Here is a 26,926-nt window from a genome sequence, read left to right as displayed (position 1 = left end):
TTTAATATAACTAAGTAGCTGAACAGCACAAGTTCGTAAGAATTACGCTTATCCGTCCTGTCCGTTATTCTGATGTATAGTTTATATTATTATAAAATCACAATTGTTTCCAGAACGGGCAGGAAGAAGAAGGGTAAGAAGTCGCGGGTTCAAGTAATTATATATGTACTTGTACAATCTTGTATGTCTTCCAAACTTTGGTATCAATAATGTTAGTAAAATTATTTAATATCTTTTATAAACTGTATTTAATATATAATACCAATCAGTTCATACTTCATGGGCATGGCTATCTATCACCTATTTCAACAGCACTAAGAGATTATATTGTAAGTCAATGTAAGCTGTGTTTCACTTAATGGGCAGTTAAATTACAGGAATCATGACATGTTTGTCCTCAGGAATTGCAGAAGTGGTGGTACACATTTAGGTTGTTGTGAAGTGCTGTTGAAGACGTTTACTAGTTACCATCAGCAAGAACCGTCAGTTTGTATGACTTTTCAATTATATAAACAAAGCTGTTTAGTTTTAATTTCTTTGTGTTGTTTATATTGTGTACCTTACCCTTTCCAATTATATAGTCGTTAATTAAATGGACACGCTTTCATTATATGTTCGCTCATAAAATATTACTAAATCAATAAAAAAATATAATAATATCCAAAATATTTTTTTTTTTAAATATATGAATAGAAAATACAACATACTAACCGACCACATTTCTAATGTGCTATCAATATCCGTCATAGCTTTCAGCAACTCATCCACTTTGTCCTTTTTCAGACATTCCATGTACACAGACTCCGTAAATGTTTCTTTGTCGACTAGATTATCGTAGCAGTACCTAATCACCTCTCCCATATCACTGTGTTTCATATAAAATCCTATATTTGTAACATGTGATCCATAGTTACTTAAGTAGTATACACATTCTTTATAAAAGAATGGATCCAGTCTTTTGTTTTTGTGTTTCACTTTTGTCTCGGGTTGATTGTTTCTCCTTAACAAACCTTGAGCCAAAGTTTTCTTTGGTGGAATCACGGCAGTCTGAAAATCACTATAGTCACCTTGTTTAATTTTTTTAACACTAGCTAACGTGTGCATAATATTCAATGCCGGTTCTATTAACTGTATTCTTTTCTTATTTGTATTCATTGATGATAATCTCTCATTGGTAGTCTGGAAATAATGTTTTATATTATTCATAACAGTTTTCTTTTCTCTAATATTATGGATAATCTCAAAGATTCTAACAATATCTTGCAATATATTTAGTATACATAATATTATCAGCAAAAGTTCAAAGAAATTATTAATGTTTAATTTCTCTTTGCCATACCTAATTATATTTATCCAATTAAATTCCTATACTTTTATTATTTACTATAGTATAGTTTGTCAGTTTTTAATGCAAATATTATCATAGAAAATAAAGTATTTATCTTAATCAACTTTTTTACTACGTCATACAAGCCGAGGTCAGGAGTAAGCTCGTCCCGTTGAGCTAAATTAACAATGTATATACTTAATAGACGCCAAAATAAAATATTTTTATCACCTACCTTTATTGCATCGGCTTTTTGGAGTAACTGCTGATTGACTGGATAGTTCATGTCTTCAATCAGACTAATTATTTCATTGAGCAGTGGCGAGTTCGTGCGAGAGCGGCCGTCCGATTGCACGCTCGACATCGAGCTACTCCGCTGTGAAGTCCTCAAGCTGTGCAATCGTCTGTTTACAAACTGAGTTTCCTGTGCTTCCTTCCCGTATTCGCAATCCTCCATCTCAACACACACGTTTACTGTATTTTTAAAACAATGTGCAAATTTCTCACGTGCCTGTTTGAAACAGCCCGCTTTTAGACAGGCTTTACCCCAAGCAGCTAGCACGCTGTTTCTAGATAGAACAGATTTTGTTGCTATTTCTAAAGCTAGCTCCCATTTTTCCGCTTCTAGAAGCGAACGTACAATTTGACCTGAAAATATACAAATTAATTCTTTTCCGGCAGTTCAATGATAAATAATAAAACCCCTGAATGAATTCTATTATAACACTAGCTTCGTTCGTTTCGTCAAAATTATAAATTTTAACATACATATATACATCATTGTTTTTAAGTCAGTGGTCACTAAAAAGAGTACATTACGAAGAAAGTTTGCATGTTTATTTATTCATTATAGGAAAACCATAGCTATATTATATAAATGTTCACGCCATTTATAAAAGAAACTAAACCGCTGACAGTCTTTAATAAATAGCAACAGAATAATAGTATGAAATTAAATATCATTATCTAATATAAAGGCAACACCAATCGAAATTACTGTTAATATTAGCCGAATAAAGCTGGACGTGGTGCAATTGCATTCGTTTCTCATGTTTAGATAGTACCAGATGTTGTTTTACAATATTTATAATAATAGTTAATACTGTTTTCGCTTACCGTCAGTACTTGGTACCCGTAGTATGATTAAACTAACATGGCATACAATCATAGTACATACTAACACTACTTAATCATATACATTAGAAAATAAGGGACATATGGCAACCCTGGGGTCTGGGTCTGAAATGGGACTTACTGGGATGTGCTGCGCGGTGCGGCGGGCAGGCGAGGTGGTGGGCCTGGTGACGCACTAGGGTTGCCATCGCATCCGCGTGCGCAAGACACCGCGCCGCGTGCGCAGCGCCCGCCTCCGACACGCGCCACGCCCTGCGACACCATACGCATCCCACCGTTACATCACTACACCATACAAGGACCATCAACTCACCGGCCTCTGGTGACGCACGAGCATGCCCACGGGACCCACAAATATTAAGGAGCCATGAAATAGAAATAGAAATAGAAATAATCTTTATTCAAATAAACTCATTACAAGCACTTTTGAATAGTCATATTTTGATTCTACCACTCATTCGGAATGCAGATTCATCACAAGAAACTTGTGTGTTGTATCTTTTTAATATATGTTTTTTTTATATAAATAATTACAGTATAACAAGTAAGAGGCATGCGATAATCAACATAGAAGTCGCTACGCACTCATTATTAATGTAATCAGATAATATTGTCAGTGCTATGGATTCAAAGTTTTTCTATAAAAACATTATTATCGTTAACGAATTCTTCAATTTTATAGTAAGCTTTTTTGCAAAGGAACTGTTTTATTTGACATTTAAATCTTTTTTCTGGCAGATTTATAACAGACTCTGGTATTTTATTGTAAAACCTTACGCATGTTTTCACAAACGTCTAAAAACATGTTGTATTTTTCTCCCAGTTCAAATTGTTATCAAATTATACATAATTATATATAAATATAATATTGAAAAAAAAAATGTCTGTTGATTGTGATGGCGGTCTTTCTGATTTGATATTATTGGAAAACACCGCACAAATCTTTTTAGTTGCAAGATTATTATTATATACTATCACTAGACAGTTAAGAGATAATGATGATAATAATAATAATGATGATGATGATGATGATTATTTAATATAAATGTATACTGACGCGTTGTGTGGAGCCCCAGTAGGTGCAGATGGTGTTCGTGAGTAGAGTTCGGCGGCAGCAAGAAGCAGCGAGCGGCGCGCGCGTACTAGCAGCCGCGCATCCCCACCCCACACTTCGCCACCCAGCTCATCACTGCGGTCTAGAAGGAACCTGAAATTTTATTTCGACCTGTAATTTGATAACTGCCAAACTTACATAAAATGCAATTTCAAGCAGTTAATAGAAGATCAGGACCGTGAAAATCTAACATAAAAAATGAAAGATTATTTATTCGAGATACATAAAAATACATACAATCTATAATAATTATGCATGTGACAGAGCCTTGATTTTTCAAACCTAAATAAATAAGCTCAAACTCAAAATTATTTATTAACTTTTCGATTTCTTGTTTGTCACACACGTCTTATTTTTTATCACTATCTCTACCGTCCAGTTCAGCTAGCTACTTCAGTTGGTATATTTATTATATAAACTCAATTGGTATATTTTTATGTTACCGAAAATAACTAAAGTCTACTATTCTGGCAATATCCACATTTGTAAGGAATTCGTATTCACATTACATCCATATAAAGTTTTTTTTTATTTAACATACAAATTAAGAAAATAAGGTCTATAAAGAGAATCCTAAGCATATGATATCAATATACACAGGATCATATTATTGTTTCCTAGGAAGTATACCGTGGGAGTTATAAATTGCTAGCGACCTAAAGAGTTTAAAACCTATAAAGAATTTACAATTAAGCTTAAATGAAGATAGAAAAGCCACTTTTTAGGTTAATTTGAAACTAATAATTGTGAAAGCATCAATAACTCAATTATATAATTAAGGATAAGCAGAAAAATGTATCTTTATTACCTAGGATAATCCAAATTTATTGAATGCATTTTCATAATCGACAAGCACAGAGTGACATTAGGCGTGAATTCATAGGCGAACTCAGTTCTAACCGCTTCGTTTTTATTCGCGTTGTTCGACAAACACCAATCCATATAGGACACCCCACTGCCGGCCGAGTCTGAGTTACTGCTCATAATTAAATCTGGATCCGCGTTCGCTTTCTTATTCATTGTCTGTGTGTAGCAATCGTCGCAAACGCGGAACTTGATGCCGCTCGGGTACGTGGGTATCTATAAATATAACAATATTATAGCAATGCCGATTCATACATTTCAGGTACATATATCTTAATAAAAAAAACGTGGGTATAAGTTAAGAGCAAAAGATACCACACTACAGAATTTTAGAAAATCCTCTGTACACGCAAATCAGACAAAAGCTAGGCCTTGGCTTTGTATTACTTATATATTAAATCATGACAATTTTTTACATTTTTACAGAAACACCATGAAGATGCTGTATGGTTTACTCCTGATGATGATAATATTGATGAAGACATCACATAAACAGTCACAAAAAATAACGTGTAATTAGATCATGCTCGTGACGATGAATCGGTACAATACAATGCAAACTGATACCATATCTGGTATACCGTACCTGCATCCTATTTCGTGAACAGGCGTGACAAACAAGCCTACCACATCGTCTACAATGATGTCTGCGGATGATCATAGAGAAAATTGAAGTGTGGCACAACATACACCTGTCAGCCGCATAATCCTCCACCCACTGCTCTTTGGTTGGAACCTGTTCCGGCATTACAAATGGCTTGGATGCGGACTCCAGATTTATTGAATCAATCGATTGTAATAATGAATCGTCTGACGGTTTAGGTGGTACAGGATACGCGTTCCCTATATTTTTCATATCCAACGCTTTCTCTGCGTAATATCTCAGTAACGCATCTAATGCATTTTTAGAAATTATTGCGCTATCTATGGCTTTTATGTTATAATATAGATTATCACCAGTAGGATCTTTTATTAATATCGGCGAAATTTTATTTATAATATTTGTAAGCACATCCAATTTTGCGTTCATAAGAAACTGCTCTATCATCAGCAATGGCTTTTCTATTAGGTCCCAGAAAAGGTGACGTACGTTACCATCGATTTGAAGCATTATTTGCAAGCCCACTTTAATATTCTCAAACGTCTTCCAGTCAAAAGAGTTATCTGAAATATAGTCAATACACACTTGAAGGATTTCGACATTTCTCACTTTATATATCTCTTTTTGGACCAAATCCATTGCCTGGTTAGTGGGCAGTCTTCTCAAAAGCTCTTCTATAAGAGTGGGAGTGGCCTGATTTGTGTACTCAAAAAGCTGCCGTAACAGATTCATTACAATCAAGTTCTTCATATTTTCTGAGACTTCTTGTACATCTGCCCAATCTAAACACAGTTGGAACTGAAAAAAAAATAATTTTGTTTCAATAAACCTCAATCACTTCTTAGTAATGTAAATGAAAACTATCATAATATATTATGTATAAAAATAATACCTGTTGACTCACTAACAGCACTTCGATGATACTCTCTGGATTGTTTATGGATTTTTCATATATATTATACCAATGACTTTCTCCCATTATAGACGCTATCTAAAATTAGAGTTAAATTGAAAATGAATTTATGATTTTTCAATAATGTTACAATAGTTTTATAATAATAATACTTCAGTACCTGATCGTATAGAGGTATTTTAACTATCCAGTCAGTGCATTTTTTATACAGTCCTTCTTCTAAAGTTTCCTGATGGGAAAGGAAACGCAAGTAGTCTAATACCTCTATGGCACCTTCAGCACACCAATTGTTTAAATTATTTAAGATAAGATCAATCTTTAATTCTGGACATTTTAGATATTGGCAATACTTCCAACTGTTACTGATTTTGGTGTTAGTTGCCAATTTAAATAAAATCAAATCTCGTAAATTGTTCAGGTTGGCGCTACACATCTGCTGGCGTTCTGATAGCGAGTCGATAATATTTAAACACTTTAAAATTTTCCCGGACGCTATCAACTGGGGCATATATAAGAAGAGTTTGTCTAAGTCAATAATAGTATGCAATGAAGCTAAATACTTGTTTCCGCCAAATAGAACTTTCAAGCAATTAAACCTCTCCAGTTCCATGTAATTATTTAATGCTTTTGTTCTCGCATCTATACTTTGTTGCAAACTATTTTCAGTTTGTGATGTGTGAATTTTTTTAATAATATGTGCAAGCACCCAATTATGCAAAACCACGTATGTAAGAGATTGTGGATCAGGTGATCGCGGTAAAGGAGCGAAGTCTGCTACTGGATCTAAAAACAAATTTTCTTCTGGATTTTTGAAGTCATAAACAGCTTGAAGTAAGTTGTTAAAATTAATTTCAGTCGCTTCTTTGTGAGGTCCTGCTAATGTTATGGATGGACAGAAATTTAATATCAACTTTGGTATCAGATCAATGTTTAACTTTTTGCATATAGGCTCTAAGTATGTCACAGAGATTTCCTTGTTGTTTATCATATTTCCAAATATATCATGAAGGTGCTTCTCCATGACGAAGAAGTAAGGCTTTTCTGTCGTCGTATCATCCGAGCGATTCTCTTCTTGTTGTAACTGAAAAACTGTTTTGCAATACATGTAGCACATTCTTAAATATGGAATTCTAGTCTTTTTGTTACCATGTCTTGAAATTTCAACGACATTGCATATGTCTTTATCGGACGCAGCGACGACGTTCATATAAATTTGATGATATTTTTGTAACAAGTTTTGATCCAAGTCCTTTGTTTCTACCGGACTCACGACATCTACCAAATCATCACAAGATTGTCTTAAATCTCTGGAAAGTTGATTCATTTTGCAAAACTCTTTATGTTTAATAGGTATTCGACAGTCGGTTATCAGACCACAAATGTTATCAACGAAATTAAATGTTTTCTCCATATTGCCGAATATTTCGAATGTAACGCTAGCTATGTCTTCAACAAAACGAATATAATTTGTTTTCTTTACAGCAGCTATATCTGTGCAACTCCTAACTTCAGCTAGTTTCCTTTCAACAACATTTATTAAGCCGTAAGTAATTTCTCTATTCAGTCCACTGCTCAGTAATATGTCCACTGCATTAATAAAAGGAGCATTTTGATGACTGTACAGCTGTAAATGTGGGTGCCTCGATGACAAATCTATTACATCAAATGAATTAGGTGCTCTATTTGATGCGAGGAATCCTTCAACAAGACTCATAACTTCAGTGGACACTACCGATAATGCTGAAAGCTCTTTAGTGGCGTAACGAGTATCGTCTCTATAATATATAATATTCTTTATTTTTGCCACAAGATGTCGCAACTGTTCAGTGAATATTACTTCTGTTGCAATTTCCGAATCAGCCAAATCAAACATCTGAAAGATAAAGAAAAAAGAAATATCAACCTCAATAAAATTACTCCTAGCACTAAAATTAATACCGACATATTCTAGTCTACTACTATACTATAATGTCTACTACTTCATTGAACTTAGTGTTGTGAGGTTTTAATATTATGAGCTAGCTAGCTAATTTTTGAAGTAAATGTCATTACATAAATTCCTGAATGAAATTGTAGAATTGTCTTGCTTGATAATACGTCAAGAAACTCAATACTAAAACAAGAGTTTTACTATGTTTATTTGCTCTTTAAGATATAAATATTATAGTTTTCACCTAGTTTGTGGATTAATAATATTTAACGTGTATTATATTATTGCAGACACACTTTATATTTTTCATAAAGGTAACTACAAAATAGATGAAGATGTAAACAATGATCATTACGAGTTGATTGATCAAGATAAATTGGAATATTTTTCTGTAGGTGAAAAGAATCAATTTCATGAAATTAATAGGTATGTACGCTAACACTATTTATCACCTGTAAGTAAACGTATTCAAAAATGTGTTGTTTATTGTTGTTCAAGTCCGGATGGACCTTTAGAATAATCGAAAAATCTATTGACCCCTGATAGAAGTGAAGTGTGTTTCAAATATGAGGGTCGTACGCATATCATAACCGTCGACTCGCTCAGAACAAAGAGCACTCAGCACTCCAGAGTACTCTTTATGGTGTAGACAAAGACATTCGTGTTATTCAGACTTCAAATATTACAGCGTAATCAAGTTATAGAATAATATTATATATTCAGATTACTGAAATTCATATTTGTAAGTAACAATAAACTAACTCTATGTTAGTATACCTACATTTGTCATTATTTAAGAAAATAAAAGATTTTTTATATATTTTTGTTTACAAAGGAATTCATCGAAAATAGTATAATATAAATCAGTTTGTTACATGTGTCTGTATATTACCTTTTGAACAATGATAAGGATTAACTATTATTAAGATATTTTTTTACCGTTGTGATATGAGATTCTGGATAACATTGTTTTATAACAAATTGCAGATTAGCCGTAATCGAATACGAAATAAGTAAAACAACGAGTATTGTGAAAAGAATTAAAATTACAGAGGCTTCAACAGAGACTGCATACGACAACGCTGTCGTAACATATATACCTCATGTGGGTTTTCATCAATACTCACAAATGTACCATACATATTTATATCTATTTCCGTAACATCTTAAGAGAATAAAAAATCCCGAAAATAAATATTAAACATAAAATCACTTTGGAATATTTTTTATAACAATGTGGCGATGATGACTTCGGTGGTGTAGTGATTTAGCACACCGCTTTACTTTCTATGGTCGCGCGCACGATGCAAACTTTTGTATATACATAAATATCTATAATATATAAAGCTGCATTACGGTGACTCACTCACTGATTGACATAGTTGTTCTCCCAGAAGGAGCGTCCGGGGGTCGAGACGATGTATGGGGGAAATGTTCCTTTGGCTAGGGTGACCACGAGAAAATTCCGAAATTTGGGAAAATCCAAGATGGCGGACAAAGATGGCGGCTAACTTTTACAGTTTCGCTCGGATCGATTCCGTTCAAAGAGTGATTTGGCACGTCTCGGCGGGACCCAGAATATGGCGTAAAAACAAAAAATTAAAATCCAAGATGGCGGCGAAAAAATTGCCAAAAACTGGTTGAAAATTTTCTAGGGTTTCAAAAACCGAAATTCCCAGGGTAGTTGCGGGGGTGCTGGCGACTCCGGTTGTGTGGCTTAGCAAACTCGAAGGACCCGGCCTCTAGGGAAAATTATGAAATTTCGAAAATCCAAGATGGTCGCCGAGTTGGGGGCGTGTGAATTTGGTCCTAAAAATCCGGATTATTTTCAAAATCATTTTTTTGGTACAGGGTAACCCCGCAGCGAGTCGGCTTCTATGGGGCGATGATGGGTCTCGGTAAGAAGTATTGCCAGCGCTAAAAAGAATTCCCGAATTTGGGGTAATTTGGGAGAAATGGTCCAAAAAGTGGGAAAAAATTTTTTCGACATTTTTGACAAAAGAGGCATCAAGGCCTATCGAGAAACATCCCCTAAAGGGTTTTAGGTGGGTTTTGTTGGAATTTGCTGGCAACACCCATACATGGTTTGACCAAAATAGAAATTGGGGTGTCTCTCCAAAAACTGAAATTCCTAGGGTACTTGCGGGGATACTACCGATCCCTATTGTAGGGCAGTGGGAGGCTGAAAGACCCGGCCTCTAGGGAAAATTATGAAACTTCAGAAATCCAAGATGGCGGCCAAGCTATGGGAGATTTAGTTTTTGGAAAAATTTTGGGATATTTTCAATCGCGTTTTTGCTGCACATGGCAACCCCGTAACTAAACGCCACCTACTGACATGGGTAAGTCTCAGTAAGAAGATTTGCCAGGGCTAAAAATTTTCCCCGATTTTGGGTTAAATTTGGAGAAAAGTCCCATAAAGTGGGAAAAATTTTTTTCGACATTTTAAATGAAAAAGTCTTGTTGGTCTACCAAAAATCGTCCCCTGAAGGGGTTTAGGTGGATTTTGTCAGAATTTGCTGGCAACACCCATACATCATGGGACAAATTTTGAAATTGAGGTCTAGCTTTAAAAACTGAAATTGATAGGGTACCTACGAGTGTGCTAGCTCAACGCACTGTGCGGCGTCGGATAGCCGAAGGACCCGGCCTCTAGGGAAAATTATGAAATTTTAGAAATCCAAGATGGCGGCACAGATAGGGGAGTTTTGCTTTTCGGATAAAATTTGGGACATTTTTAAATGTTGTTTTAGGACACTTGGCAACCCCGCAGCGAGTCGACTTCTATGGAGAGATGATGTCTCTTGACACAAAGTATTACCTGGTATGAAAATTTTCCCCGATTTTAGGGTAATTGTTGAGATAGGTCCTAAAAAGTGGGAAAAATTTTTTTGGTTATTTCAAACAAAAGAATGATGAAAATCTGTCAAAAACAATCCCCCTATTGATTTTAGGTGGTTTTTGTCAGAATTATCTGGCAACACCTTACATCAGTATTCTTAGAGAATAGTACTAGAAGGAGTCACCGAGGCTCTATACAATGTATGAACGAAATGTTTCTGTCACTAAGGTGAATACGTCAAAAGTATTAAAAAGTAAAAATCTAAGATGGTGGCAGAGATAGGGGAGTTTTGCTTTTCGGAGAAAATTTGGGATACTTTTAAATGTAGTTTTAGGACACTTGCCAACCCCACAGCCAGTCGACTTCTATGGAGAGATGATGTGTCTCAACACAAAGTATTACCTGGTATAAAAATTTTCCACAATTTTAGGGTAATTTTTGAGATAAGTCCTAAAAAGTGGGACAATAATTTTTGGACATTTCAAACAAAAGAATGATGAAAATCTGTCAAAAACAATCCCCCTATTGATTTTAGGTGGTTTTTGTCAGAATTATCTGGCAACACCTTACATCAGTATTCTTAGAGAATAGTACTAGAAGGAGTCACCGAGGCTCTATATAATGTATGAACGAAATGTTTCTGTCACTAAGGTGAATACGTCAAAAGTATTAAAAAGTAAAAATCTAAGATGGTGGCAGAGATAGGGGAGTTTTGCTTTTCGGAGAAAATTTGGGATACTTTTAAATGTAGTTTTAGGACACTTGCCAACCCCACAGCCAGTCGACTTCTATGGAGAGATGATGTGTCTCAACACAAAGTATTACCTGGTATAAAAATTTTCCACAATTTTAGGGTAATTTTTGAGATAAGTCCTAAAAAGTGGGACAATAATTTTTGGACATTTCAAACAAAAGAATGATGAAAATCTGACAAAAACACTCCCTCTATTGATTTTAGGTGGTTTTTGTCAGAATTATCTGGCAACACCTTACATCAGTTTTCTTAGAGAATAGTACTAGAAGGAGTCACCGAGGCTCTATACAATGTATGAACGAAATGTTTCTGTCACTAGGGTGAATATGTCAAAAGTATTAAAAAGTAAAAATCTAAGATGGCGGCCGAGTTGGGGTACTTAATTTATGTTGACATTTTTAGGGACTTTTAAAAATTCAATTTTGAGGTACCACTAAACCTTGTAGCGAGTTGACTTCTATAGAGCAATGGAAACTCTCGGTGGGAAATATTACCTGGTCTAAAAAAATTTCCCGATTTTGGGGTAATTTCGAAGAAAAGTAAAAAAACGTGGGAATTTTTTTTTTTTTCGTTAAGTTGAACAAAACAGTTATGAGCGTTGGTCCAAAATCATCCCCCAAAGGGTCCTAGGTGGTTTTTGTCAAAATCTCCTGGCAACACCATACATCGATTTTCATACTAAACCGTACCAAGGAACTCCTAGGTGTATGTAACCTGGGCTCTGTGTATATGTTAAAAATATTTAAATATGAAAAATCCAAGATGGCGGCCGAGTGAGGATACTTTATCTATGATGACAATTTTAAGAACTTTTTAAAATTCAGTTTTGTGGCACCTATCATCCCTGCAACGAATTAACTTGTACTGAGGAATGGAAACTCTCGGTGCGAAGTATTAACTAATTCTCATAGTAAACAGTACTAAGGAACTACTAGAAGGAGTCACCTTAGCTCTGTACAATGTATGGACAAAATGTTTCTGTCACCAAAGTGGATAAATTAAAAATATTCAAAAAGGAAAAATCCAAGATGACGGCCGAGTTTAAGTAATTTATCTCTGATGATAAATTTAGGAATATATTTTAGTGTACCTGGCTTCCCTGCAGCGAGTCGACCTTTATTGAGTCATGGTAGATTTCGGTTCGAAATATTATCTAGGCTACAAATATTCCCCGATTTTTGGGTAATTTTGCAAACCCATAATGTGGGAATTTTGACTAAGGACCGTGTTTCTGTACAATATATGGACGAAAACGGAAAAACGGTATGAAAATTTTCCCCGATTTTAGGGTAATTTAGAAGACAAGTCCAAAAAAGTGGGAATTTTTTTCGATATGTCAAACAAAATAATGATGGATATCTGTCAAAAATCATCCCCTTATGGGTTTTACGTGATTTTTATCAGAATTATTTGGTAACACCTTAGATTAGTTTTCTTAGGGAATAGTACAAGAAGAAGTCATCGAAGCTCTATATAATGTATGGACGAAATGTTTCTGTTACTACGGTGAATACGTCAAAAGTATTAAGAAGTAAAAATCCAAGATGGCGGCCGAGTTAGGGTACTTTTTTAAATTCAGTTTTCAGGTACCCATCGTCACTGCAGCGAGTTGACTTTTATGGAACAGTGGAAACTCTCGATACGAAGCACTATCTGCTCTAAAAATTTTCCCTGATTTTAGGGTAATATCGGAGAAAGTAAAAAAAACGTGGGATTTTTTTTTTCATCATTTTAGACCAAACAATGATGACGATCTGTCAAAAATAATCCCCAAGGGGTCTTAGGTGGTTTTTGTCAAAATGAGCTGGCAACACCATACATCGATTTCCATTGTAAACAGTACTTAGGAACTACTAGAAGGAGTTACCTTGGCTCTGTACAATGTATGGACGAAATGTTTCTCACCAAGGTGTATATATTAAAACTATTTAAAATGGAATCATTCAAGATGGCGGCCGAGTTAGGGTACTTTATTTCCGATGACAAGTTTAGGGACGTTTTAAAACTCATTTTTGGGGTACTATTTTATTCCTTACAGCAAGTTACTTCTATGGAGCAAAGACGTGAAGTATTATATAGGCTACAATTTTTCCCCGATTTTTGGGTAATTTTGCAAACCTTAAATGTGGGAAATTATTTTTCGACATTTTTAAACATAAAAGTGACGGGGATCTATAATAAATCTCATCTTAATAGTTTTATGCAATTTTTTGTAAAATTAGGTGGCAACACCAAGCATAGATTTTCGTAGAAAGTAATATTTACTAAGGACCCACTAAAAGGACCGTGTCTCTGTACAATATATGGACGAAATATATTTGTCGTCATGTAATATATGTCAGAAGTATCAAAATGGAAAAATCTAAGATGGCCGCCGAGGTTGACTTTGAACAAAATTTGGAAGATATTTTATTTTGGTACATGGTTACCATGCAGCGAGTCCTCTTTTATGGGATGGCATTGAATCTCAGTATTGCCAGCGCTAGAAACTTTCCCCGATTTTAATATTTATGATATTTTAAAAGAGTGTTGAGTGGTTATTATTTATCATAGGTCCTTTACCTACGATAAATAATAACTAAGGCTTTTATCAAAATTATTTGGAAAACTTTACTATGAAAACCGATGTAAGTTGTTACAACGGTTTTCATAGTAAACTATTAGAAGAAGTTGACAATGTATGGACGAAATGGTTTTGTCACCCGGGTAGCTAAACCAAAATAAAAAAAAATAAAAAGTCGAAATGGTATATAGAAAGGTAGGTTAGGTTAGGTTTTGTATTGCGACTCTTACAGTAGAAATTATGGCCTCAGAATAATATAGTAAACAAAAAGGTACTTTAGGTTAGGTTTTGTATTGCGACTCTTACAGTAGAAATTATGGCCTCAGAATAATATAGTAAACAAAAAGGTAGGTTAGGTTAGGTTTTGTATTATGATCTCTACATTAGAAACTGTGAACCCAAATTAATATAGTATACAGAAAGGTAGGTAATGTGAGGTTTTGTATTGTGACCATGCAATAAAAATTAAAGCCACAGGTCGAAATGGTATATAGAAAGGTAGGTTAGGTTAGGTTTTGTATTGCGACTCTTACAGTAGAAATTATGCCCTCAGAATAATATAGTAAACAAAAAGGTAGGTTAGGTTAGGTTTCGTATTATGATCTCTACATTAAAAACTTTGACCCCAGACTAATATAGTATACAGAAAGGTAGGTTAGGTTAGGTTTAGTATTGTGAACATTACAACACAAAGTTTTGCCACACTGTTACAATTGGAAGTCACCTGAATGATTTCGTATCAAAACAGACAACTCTACTTGCCAACCAAGTCTATTCGAAAAGAAAACCGTCTTCACAAAAAAAATCACCGACAACGCCTCGCGGGCCTCTTGAGGCCCGCGCACACACGCACCCTCTAGTCTGTATATAAACTCACACAAAATAAATATTCACACTTTTAGCTTACCAGACAACCGAAACGTAAAAGAGAAACGATGGAAAATAGTTATGCCGAATACAATTATGACCTTTTACTGTACCAATATTTGGATAAAGCTGACCACGAAGTGGATGTACCGAAATTCGTTGCAGGTAATAATAATTACTAGCGGTTACTTTGACTATGACTTTGTCTCCTTTTTATGATTTTCGTCATATTGATATAATAAATATTCATATCTTTTCATTATGTTCCGTTCACTCCTTTATTTGTAAAAAGATAACTAACAGATAGACTTTTAATATTTATAATATTAGTATAGACACCACCGCCCTATCAATCACATCCAGCCATGTATATGCCTTCACATCCTAAAACTCAGAACATGTATTAAATAGTCATTATTTTATGTTATGATTCTGTTAAAATTAAACAATTAAATAAAAAATATATATAGTTGGACTTAATTATAGTCTTTCTTTGTTAGAAGTGGTGTTTCTAGTCGGCTACCTTTTTATTTAACATATTTTTTTTACTTAGAAAAGGGCTCTTCGAATCGAACAGTTTTCAAAGCAAGTGAGGTAAGGCGACTTTGTTCATAGTATACCTCGGTATGCATGAATATAAATAAATTATAGGCGCATATTCATTTATTTATTTATTAGCATACAAAACAGATTACAGTCAATATAATAATATAATTAGGAGCGTGTAGTTCGGTACAAAACTGGATTGTAATCCAACACTATGTATGCCTAAGAGCTAAATTATGTATATAGACGCATTCAATATACACTAGATAGCTAGATAAGGTTATATAATAAAAAGTAAACTAAATAGAAAATGATATATAACTACGTAATGCAATGAATTATCATGTTAACAGAATTTTTTTAGATTTATTTTATTTATGATGTATTAATATTTAATATTTAGCTTTACATTCACAATACATGGGCGACAACCTACACAATTTCTCTTGTTTGTTGCGTATTATTACCAAACTTCCTCTATTACTTATCAATCCATCTACCTGCATATTAACAGATACATTGGAGGGAGGCATATTGCATACTATGCGTAGTATGTTGATTTTCAATACTAACTTTGAAAACTGTACCAAACAAGAGCTAAATGAAATTGGCTTAAGAGCGGTATGCTGTTTAATATTAGAATATAGAAGAAGCGAAACATCAGATGTTGTTCAACTAATTCGTCTATGGAGAATCATCAAGATATGGACTTTAGTGTACTTGGTTATGGCAATTCCGTTATGGTGTACCAGAGGTAAATACTACAATCGGAATAGAATACGTATATAATATATACATAGTATACCTTCACATATACCTAGCGTTGCCATGTGTGTGTATGACGTTTGGGTTTACAATTTAATTTACTTAAAGTGTAATTTAATCTATATTAAAAGACTAGATTGTTTCTATCGACCTCATTATTCTAACTATTAGGCCACTGCTGCTGTGGTTATGCGTATGCGTAGCAACTAAATTATATAATTAATTTCATAACATGTCTGCCAAATCTTTATATTAAAATAACGATGTATTTAAATAAACAAATTAATAAGACCATAAAATGGCTTAATGTCTACATAATATACCTATTGTCTATGACTAGTACCTATTTTAAATTAGATGCGTGGCATAAAGACAGATAAGAACCCTTCACAATCGTACTTTGTTATAGGTGTAATTACGTATGTAATATTGTATCTAAATAAATTAGCTTATTTAAATTTAATAAACCTATTTAAATATCACAAAAAGACAACAAAAATATGTTTATTAGTTTGGAACCCTAACTTTACTTGTACGTACTGGCAGGCATCAATGGTGTAGTTTAGAAAGAATATGTAATGTTCCCACAAAGCGATTAGACCCTAAAATAGAAATAATTTTATATGTAGTATATTATTCACCTACGATATGACTGCACAGGAGATGACCTTGTGCGCTTCCCACAACTTCCTCCAACTTCCAATCACGCAACCGATTTTAGAGCATTTTGACTATATAATAATATACATTGTAGGTACATTGCATACGTTTTTGTATTATTATGTTATGTAATTAAAAACTCGTCTTTTATCTAAAAAGCATAATTTTAGTCAATATTTACTCAGGTTGGTGCTGTTGTTGTTTGGTATGCAAATTTTTTAAACCTCGACGGACTATAGATGATGCCAAGAAATACTTTATAATGAACCCACCCGGTGTGCTTAACATCAATAGCAGAGAAATTCTTTATGAACCATCTGACAATGAAAGGGACATATATGAAGAATTTGAGCATTTAATAAGAACTATATAATTTTGTAGTTAGTAACCGCCATAATGGCAATTTGATTGTTTACATTGGTTGTTACGAACACCTCTAGTAAGGATCACCTTGTAAATCTGTTCAAATTTTATGTGTTAAATTTCATTTTTATACGACTCATCTATTGTATTCGTTGTAATATGAATAAATGTCGAGTACTGGAATTTTATTTCAATTAGGTTCCTCCAAAAGATAGAATATTATAGATAGACTGCGATCTCATAATATAAATGGCGTTTTTTTATGAAAAATATATTTCATACTGTACTAACAATGCACTTATGAACTTAATCAGTGTCTATTTTACTGGTTATAGATTTCTCACATTACCCATATTTAAAACTTACATCTTTTATAGAATGTAACTAAAGCAGACTATGATATGGTATTGATGCCTACTTTAATAATTTGGGATATTCCAAAACTAGAAAATCTCTGTTTACTTCCGCGTAAAAATACCGCGACCACCTTTGAACCGGAGGAAGATCATTAGTAATGGGGACTTCTAACCCTATTGCTAATCAATGGAGCAAATAGCAATTCCTGGTGAACTCACTACTAACTGACCTGACTTCATGCTCATCATCATATCATCCTCCACTAGTACTTCGCTAGCTTATACTGTTAGCGCAGGTAGCATGACTTTTCTATCTATATCCATCAAAAAAGACCAATCACGTCCATTATTAAAAATATATAAATAGTTGATTTACATACCTCAAGAATTTGATTAGCCTTGGAAAAATCGTTGTTGTACAGCGCTAGAGCTACTAAACTGTTTGGTTTAGCCAACATAACAGAGATAAAGTCAATTCCACTTCCTTTAGTAGATAGCGCTAGAATAGAAATGACAATTAACAAATTATAAAAAATTAATTTGGTTTGAGAGAAAAATCTTTTCACCATAATTACATTTGATAATTGTTTAGTTATCAAATGTAATTATGGTGAAAAGATTCAATATGTTAGAATTTACTTACCTTCACCATTAGCTGAAATTGTGGAAGCTTGCATTATTTGATCTTTGTCTTGCTTTACATTTGTATACCTTCTTCTGCATTTTGGCTTCTTTTTCAAAATTTTCATATCAAGTTCTTTATCATCTTCTTCACTGCTTTCGTCAACCTCTACATAGTCCAGACAAAGTTTTAGCTGTGTTGGACTTGTATCTGGAGATAATGTTGATACCAGTTGCAATTTCCACATTGAATGATTAACTACTTTTACTAAATGTTTCAGTCTTGCGTTAGTATTCTGATCTTCATTAATTATACTCTCTTCCAATTTTTCCAAACATATTTTAAGTGTGTTCAAAACAATTTGTGTTGTTAATGAATTGCACATAAATCCAGAATTATTGCTCTTCAAACTAATAGGTTGTTGAGTTTGTCTTTTTGAATAAAAATAAGAGCATTCAGAATGTGTGCCACATGGATAGTCCTGGTTATGTTCATTACATGAGAAATATTCATATCTTAAGAATAAACAGGAATAAATATTTTCAATTACTTCCACACAGTAATGGAAGGGTTGTATCGATAAAACAAGCCGTTTAATTTCATCCAACGATGTTGTAATGTCCTGTGCATCTTCTATTCGCTCAGATGAATTTAGAATACTATCTATAATCTTTGTCACTGCGCAATAACTATTATAGGTCACAATATCCCAATTAGTATTATACCCTTCTTGTTGTTTAGGCTTGGGTTGATGATTCAGACTCATCAGCTCTTTTACAAAATCATTATTCATGTTCAAAAGTCTTGAGACTTTATATCTATCGACTTTAGACAGCCTGCACACTTGAGATATCACAGCTAAAGCACTCTGTGTTAATACTTGACTAAATATTAAGGTTGTCATAATTTTACTATTATTCTCTATGCAAAATTTTATTATTGTCAATTCTCTTTTAACTTCAGTTATATAAAATTGCAATTGTTCATCAATGGTTGTATAGGTATCAAGTATAGAAAATATGTTAGTCAATTGATGAATTAGAGAAGGTAAATCATAAGTCTCTGCACTATTAGTTAGATCAATAAGTACCATAATAAGTATTTGTTTTGTAAAATTATTTATTTTAAATGTCACATTTTTCATGTCATGTAATTGATGTTTATAAACTTGAGCTGCTTTCAACAGCCAATGTATTTTGTCCTCATAACATAATTCCAGCATATATTCTGGTGTCAATTTAAATTCTTTGTGAGGTTCATTTTTCTGCATCTGATCTGATGCCAAATGTAAAAGCTCAGGTTTTCCATAAGGCACAAGACTTATCAATATTTGTTTTCTGTATTGTCGGTATGTGTCAGCTGTGAGTGGCATCAATATTTGTTGGGTAAACAGTGGTAAGAATTTGCTGTCCCATCTCATTACTGATATCATTGTCAGTAGTTTATCTGAACAATGATTTTCAGCCAATTCATTTCGGAGCACTTCTAAATATATTGGTTGTATTTTATCTTGGTCAATAGCACTATTGTGTTGTTCTTGTATAAAATGAATTAGAGTTAGAGTAGTGACAGGGTTGTTCTTTATGTTATGTTTCAGGAATTGAAAGATATTATTTGAAAATTCTGCAGGCTGTTTAGATTCCTCAATGTCATAGTAGAACAGTAATATTTCCTGAAATTAAACAGTAATATTATGTAGAAGAAACAATAACAAAGTTAAGCTATTGTTTACTTTATTAATTTCTAAGTATGTAGCAGTATTATATTATTTACAGGCTGGTATTTGTCAATGAGTACATAGATATTAAAATATTTAATAATAGTACTTAATAGAATATTTTAAAATGTATAATAAGATTAACCAATTAATACTACATTAGTATATAGTTGTTTTAAATAGAATATTGTGTATATACTAAAACAACAATATTAAATATATTTGATTTCAGTTCAGAACTTTATGGAATTACAAAATTTTTATACTTATCTCCAACCACATACCTTAAATATTTCTTCAGTAAGGTCATCTAAAAGCCGCAACATATACTTCAATTCTTCTTCTTTCATTTTGCTTACTATAACATGTCCCTGAAATAAATGTAGAAAATATTTTCATTCTCTACTGTAATCACTTTTATTTCAAAGGTCAGGGTTCAGGTTCTTGTGCTGACATCACAGTCAATTTGCAAAATCTAACAATTTTCTATATTAGATACTTTCTAACATATAAATGGAATGATAGTTTAAAAATATCTAAGTAATCTAAAATTGCAAATTAGATATATTAGAATGGTACATTAAGTTGTCTTAATTTTTACATTTTTTGTTTTAACAAAATTACATAAAATCTATTTTTATATTCCGAGCAATTAGGTGATCTCATTAGTTTTAACTAAATCTAGTATCTGTAGCAATTTCAACAAGTATATTGAGAAAATAACAAGTGTTATTGTTATGTTTATCTAAATTCACTTGAATAAAATTGCTTATGAGTTATCAGTTAAGCAGCTTAATACAAGTGCAATTACTGTATTACAGGGATTTCAATTATTTTTGAACAGAATTCAATTTATTCATTAATAAGAAAATAAAATTGCACTTCAAAACATTTACAATAATGAGCGCTTTTGTGTCAATTTGTCAAGTATTACATTATTTACCTAATCTACCAGAGTAAACATGGCATGTAAGAAATCTGGACATCCCTCACAATCCTTACATAAAAGAGGGTTACACAGAAATCATGACAACACTGACTAATCTAATAAGTTTAAAAATAAATTACCTAGTGATTTATATAACACACTGAATTTAATCTGTAAGCGATATTGAAATCTATACCCTTAAAGAAAAACAAGATTTTTATCAATTATAAACTTGAGAACAAAGTAGACAAAATATTAATTAAAACAAAGCCTAAACCTAGTTTGATATTGAGCAATAAAACTTTAAGGCATTGTGAATTATTACTCTAATACTTGTTGCCATACGGTTACATGTTTCAGATCAGTTGATTTTAAAACGGGGTAATTACTAAAAATAATATTATTATAAAGAAATTAATTATTTCTAAAGTAATATGAAAACACAACACAGAGCACAGAACTCAATAGAAATCATAGACACTTGACATAACACTGCTGGACAGTTAAACTGAGCACAGAACACATATGAAAACCACATGATCACACTCAACTTTTCTTTCAACAAAAAGATGTCGATGTCCATATATCGATATATCGATGTACGAATAACATTTGATATTATAATATATTACGATCATATAGATTTAACTTTTAATATAGAATGTCAAAACATATTAGGATCTTACTTACTACTAATACTATATATCAACTGTTATAAAATTTTAACGTTTCATAGCAATAAAAATGTTTTTTAAGTTTCATTTCTTATGAACAAATTATTTACAATTTTGAAAAAAGTATCCAATATTCAAATGTAGTACAAATTTTTCGCAATGTTCATATATGTCCTTAAAATATGCTTTCACTAATACAGAGATGTATTGTGATATACCTATATGTATAAAATATTATTTGCATATTTATACATCAAATAAAAGATAAAGATATCGATACATATTTCATCGATATTTTTATAATCATAGCCATTACTAAATGGTAGTTAAGTTAATTAATTTTATTTGTTCTATTCTTATTTGCAGGTTATAAGATTTTATTATGTGTTTAAATTATAATAGTTTTATTATATATTTACAATTTATTGTCAGTTTACGGCAGCAATTGTAGTATATGTGGAAAATCAAGTGACCGGCTTTTCACTATTATGCGATTCATAAATCGAAATATGTTCATTAAACATGTATCAAATGTATATCGGTTTCAAACCATTAAAAAATTCAATTACAACATTCCTTTTCGGGAATACATGATTCTTGTTGCAAATAAACAGACATCGAAATATTTACCCGTTGTATCATACATGATATCTGGATATTCTAAGGATAACAAAAAGAATTTCATAAATCTCGAGAAGAAAACCGAAACACTGAAAGATGTCTTTGAACATAGAAAGGAACAGCTGAAAGATACAGAACATAAAATTCGACTGAAAAGTGAGGAAATCGTTAGAGATATAAAACAGCATAAAGAAATTACTGAACAAAAAATTAGAGAGAAAAAAGAACATTTAATCAAAGATATCTTAGAAACTAAAGCAAAAGTAAAAGAAAGATTAGAGGAAGTGGTTGAGGTATGTTATATTTTAGCACTCAATTATTTATAGTCAGACCCAAATTTAATTTTACAGTTGTAGCTTAACAGAATATTGTCTAGTTTCACTTTGTATTGGCGACAAACTTCTTAACAGTCCTTGGATTAACTGTGTAGGTGCCAAGTCTATTATGTGGCTAAAAGGAAAACGCCGAGCTGTTCCATGGACTTATGACCCCGGTGTAGGTTTAAGTGGCTCCTTCCAAATATATGTGAGCACTCACTTTCACCACTTGTGTTTCTCACCCTGCCAGACCAGATATGGTAGAAGCCTGCTAGTATACATGTTCTATTAAAAAACTTACTGTAGTTAGTGACAGGCAGGCATTTTAAAAATTGTAGAGTTCCTAAAATGCCTGCCTGTTACTAACTACAGTATTTTGCCTTTTTATAATATACCTATACCACAGTTACTAGAAAAAATGCTTATTATTTGATTGACATTATGTTAATTTGCATATTAGTAGAATGAACACTATATAAGGTGATTATTTGCACACAGATATGACAGAAATCTGATGAGCTTTCTGTCAGAGGTTGCTACCTTGTAATGCCAAGGGCTTTGTAATTGGCATTTGTGGCATTACAACACTTTACTTTTAATAGTACAATAATGTTAGGTCTAAATATCATTAAAGTGACCTGATAGCCCAATAATGTAATTTAAGTGTAATTTTTTCAGAGAGAAAATGTGTTTACTGTTCCTAACATACTGTGTGTAACTAGAATTATGATGTCTCCTTATCTTGGATATATGATTCTGGAAGATAATTATAATTTAGCCTTAGGATTGATGGTGTTTGCTGGAGTCACTGACCTGGTTAGTAGTTGTTGTTTTATTTTTTATTACATTTTTTCGAATGGTGTCACTGTGACCCTATTTTATTCCAATCAAAAATATATTATGCATATTATATAAACATGTAATAATTTATTTTAATTATAGTAAAAATCAATCAATATTTTTGGTATATTTATTGGTTTGTAATCTCAAACATAAATAAGAAGTTACTTCCTTTATAGCTACATTATTAGCTAGTACCAATGAGTATATTTTACAATAAAGATTTTATTACCATTATTATTTGCTGTAAGTCTTTATTTTCACTTATATGATTTAATATCAGTCATTGTATTAAGTTAGTTATAATATTTCAAATGTCTAGTGTGAAATGATACTGCATACTGTTTTTTTAATGCATGATAATGTACTGGTCCATCCAACTGCACCTGTAGCTGGATGTTAATAATATGATCAAAGAGTCAGATTTGTTAGCCAATCGTAATTACAAATTCATAGCCAATAGCAAATTCATCAGGAATTTATCATGCCCACATGCACTTTCACTCTGGAAATCATCCACAGGGAACTGCATCCAGGTCAACCTGACATGCTACACTGTTTACAATGAGGTCACCAGTCCATATTACTATAAATCCCCTTTCCCTCATAATTATTTTAAGATATCATACACATAAGAAATTATTTTTTAACTGCATACATACAATACATGGTATTTTGTTTAAATGACAGCTGGATGGTTGGATAGCGAGGACTTGGAAAAATCAGTCTTCAAAGATGGGCTCCTTCTTGGATCCAATGGCAGACAAAGTACTCATAGCAACTCTCTTCATTTCACTCACATGGCAAAATTTGATACCTCTAAGCCTGACTTTGCTAATTGTGGGTCGTGATGCAGCCTTAGTAACTGCAGGATTTGTCATCCGATATATGAGCCTCCCACCCCCTGTAAGTTATTTATCTGTACTAATACTTCAAAGAAGAATTTATGGTGTATTGTATATATTTGTATAATATTCATTTCACGTCATTACCTCTTTTCATGACGACTGACCCCTTACAGACAAGACGTTCGATAAGACGTTATGTTCCATAGTTCATAAAATATTATCATGTCATCAGTCACTCGATGTATATTCTATAAAATATTTTCCTATATTTTCCTTCCTTAATATACACTTATCACTAGTTGAGGGTCTATTTTATTTCTATATTAATTATCCCTTGTAGAGTTTCCACAAATTTGTTTATTTTGTTTTTGAAATGGGTAAACTGAAATAATAAACATTATTTTTCTTTAAATAACTTTTATCTGATCAGTAACATCTACATACACAGTCCACATGGATGCAGCATCGCAGGAAAATAATAAAACAAGTATAAACAGTACTTGAATGACTTGATTATTGCATTATAATCGGTTTGATTTTAAATTAAGAATAAAAAAAATATGAGTAAGTAATCTACAGATTTAGTCAATGACCTATATAGCTTATAAATTCGTCATAAAAAAAATATAAAATTATTAAATATAATTAGTGTATTCTGTTAGTAGAATCAAAAGTATAATTATACATGTAGCGGCCTACCCTAATAATAAATATTGATTTTGATATTAATGTTTGCATTACGTAATAATATTTTCTTTTTGTGTTTACAGAGAACGCTTAGCAGATACTTTGATGTGACACATGCTACAGCACAACTTGCACCAACGTTTATCAGCAAAGTGAACACTGCTGTACAACTATTGTTGGTACGTAGATTCCTACAAATATTCATTGTTTCGTCACCCACTGGCAGGGGGCGAGCCGTTACTGCCGTCTCTCGGATTAATTTGGTTTGTTATTGGTTATGCCATCACCGTAGAGTCACTCAGAATCATGATTTTTACTATAACTACGTAACTAGTAGTGAAAGTGTCGCACATACTGTACACTGCGAAGCATGGGCGGTCGCTATTTCTAACAGGGCAGTATAAATAATGATAATACACAAATTAATTATGCACTTTCATAAATACTAACATTATACACAGATGTATCAGGTATATATAAATACAATTTCAGGTTGGAACTACTCTTGCGTCCCCTGTTTTTGGATATGTGAATCATCCTGCATTACAAGCTCTCTGCGGTGTCACCGCCGTGTCTACAGTTGTATCTGCTATTAGTTATTTAGTTAGTAAGGACACTTATAAGTTTTTGAAGAAAACTTAACAAGAAATCGCACAGAACATGTCCCAAGTCTTCCACATATAACATAATAATTTATTTTAAAAACTGTGTACATTATGTAAATAAAAATTTAAAACTGGTTTAATTCATTTATTATTTAAATTCTTTATTTTAAATATACCGATCCTTTAGGATATACTTAGACTAATAGAGAAAATTATGGCCATCAATTATAATGGTAGAAGGGGGTAACTTGTCCAATCGTTTCAAATCAAATAATATATTGAGGGTACAAATGGAATACATTTATTTTGTTCGATCTATTCACATAAATTAAATGTGAACTAGGTTATATTAAAAATTATTTATGTTATAAAAATACGTAAATTACAAAATTATTCTTAAACTAATCGAAAATAATGATATTATTTATCTTACAGATATTTATAGAAAGCAAAATGATATTCTTCATGGATTACATTTTTGTTTTAAAGCATTATGTATGTCTGATATTAATTATCAGACAAAATATTTCATATTAAATTAATATTAACCATGTGGAATGTTGAATATTTTTTGTTAAATTTTAGTAAACAAACCGAAACATTATGCTAATGTAAAGAATATACTTACTACATTGAACATTTAATTACATAAAGATATTAGTACTTCTATATTTATGAATTTCAAATGGACTGAGTGGATGGTGAATATTAGATTTCAAAAGGCACATGTATAATATCAGTTCCTCTAACTTATTAGTTACAATAAATAAATTAAATTAAAAAGCAATAATATTATTTTTCATTCTTATTTTTTTGGTATAGTATTTCATATCAGCAGATATATAAAGCAGATTTTTATTAAATCACCTAAGGGATCAAGCAATTAGTGCAGGTCTCTAGTACTATTACTATTTATAATAATGTCATGATAATTGGTAGAGGCTATGTTACTATCATAGTCAAATTATCTGATATCAATAAAGCAAAATTCAAAAGACTAGAAGATCCAAGCCAATATTTTTGAAAAGCCAAATTAATTTCGTCTGCATTAACGACTTTCATTATTTTTCGATGTTTATACATATAGTAGAAACTAGCATTAATTAAGATATCTATATAAACATTTTACGTTTAGAACTACATATTAATTAAGACATATATAACTTTTTTAATACCTACAATGAATACATAAAGAATTTTCAAAATTAAATATGGCAGCTAGTTATTCCTTAGACATTCAAACATCCAAGTATGGAAATAGAAGATTTTTAGAGTTTATCAACATAAAATATTGAGTTTCTTCATTCAATGTAGATTACAACAGTAGATGATATAAATGCAGCCCAATATATTTTATATTGGGCTGCATTTATATCACATTTTATATACATGCACATAGTTATAGTATGTATATGTTACATAAAATATTCTATGTAATGGTAGACACAAAAATACTTTAAATCTCATA

General features: G+C 32.3%; 3 protein-coding genes across 4 annotated transcripts in view; 2 read left to right on the top strand and 1 right to left on the bottom strand.

The window, feature by feature from the left end:
• LOC131847784 (zinc finger FYVE domain-containing protein 26 homolog) overlaps positions 1-21,305 on the bottom strand; it is a 28,924-nt gene extending 7,619 nt beyond the window's left edge. Inside the window, exons 1-13 of one of the 2 annotated variants that reach the window (XM_059197434.1) lie at positions 21,192-21,305; positions 21,007-21,063; positions 20,223-20,309; positions 18,243-19,893; positions 17,980-18,098; positions 6,114-7,826; positions 5,933-6,031; positions 5,026-5,838; positions 4,384-4,655; positions 3,519-3,668; positions 2,583-2,713; positions 1,563-1,975; positions 712-1,179 (exon numbers count right to left, since the gene is read on the bottom strand). In XM_059197434.1, coding sequence (XP_059053417.1) covers positions 712-1,179; positions 1,563-1,975; positions 2,583-2,713; positions 3,519-3,668; positions 4,384-4,655; positions 5,026-5,838; positions 5,933-6,031; positions 6,114-7,826; positions 17,980-18,098; positions 18,243-19,893; positions 20,223-20,288 — 5,895 coding nt within the window. In that variant the 5' untranslated portion in view covers positions 20,289-20,309; positions 21,007-21,063; positions 21,192-21,305. Of the gene's footprint in view, positions 1-711; positions 1,180-1,562; positions 1,976-2,582; positions 2,714-3,518; positions 3,669-4,383; positions 4,656-5,025; positions 5,839-5,932; positions 6,032-6,113; positions 7,827-17,979; positions 18,099-18,242; positions 19,894-20,222; positions 20,310-21,006 lie in introns of both variants that reach the window. The other variant, XM_059197433.1, reaches the window with a different exon arrangement.
• LOC131847785 (uncharacterized) lies at positions 8,054-17,412 on the top strand. The gene is made up of 4 exons (XM_059197435.1): positions 8,054-8,309; positions 14,945-15,074; positions 15,970-16,209; positions 17,066-17,412. Exons 2-4 carry the CDS (start codon positions 14,978-14,980, stop codon positions 17,251-17,253), a joined length of 525 nt encoding a protein of 174 aa, XP_059053418.1. The 5' UTR covers positions 8,054-8,309; positions 14,945-14,977; the 3' UTR covers positions 17,254-17,412.
• Positions 21,306-21,871: 566 nt separating the features above from the next.
• Positions 21,872-25,589, top strand: LOC131847649 (probable cardiolipin synthase (CMP-forming)). The gene is made up of 5 exons (XM_059197268.1): positions 21,872-22,454; positions 23,157-23,294; positions 24,009-24,224; positions 24,937-25,032; positions 25,346-25,589. Exons 1-5 carry the CDS (start codon positions 22,029-22,031, stop codon positions 25,493-25,495), a joined length of 1,026 nt encoding a protein of 341 aa, XP_059053251.1. The 5' UTR covers positions 21,872-22,028; the 3' UTR covers positions 25,496-25,589.
• The last annotated feature ends 1,337 nt before the right edge of the window (positions 25,590-26,926 follow it).

The sequence above is a fragment of the Achroia grisella genome, unplaced genomic scaffold (genome assembly GCF_030625045.1).
Source record: "Achroia grisella isolate CSIRO2021 unplaced genomic scaffold, CSIRO_AGI_Agris_v1 utg540, whole genome shotgun sequence".
In the NCBI taxonomy this organism is placed as follows: Eukaryota; Metazoa; Arthropoda; class Insecta; order Lepidoptera; family Pyralidae; genus Achroia; species Achroia grisella.
The sequence above is the reverse complement of the archived record's forward strand: the minus strand, read 5'-3'. Positions and strand labels throughout refer to the sequence as shown.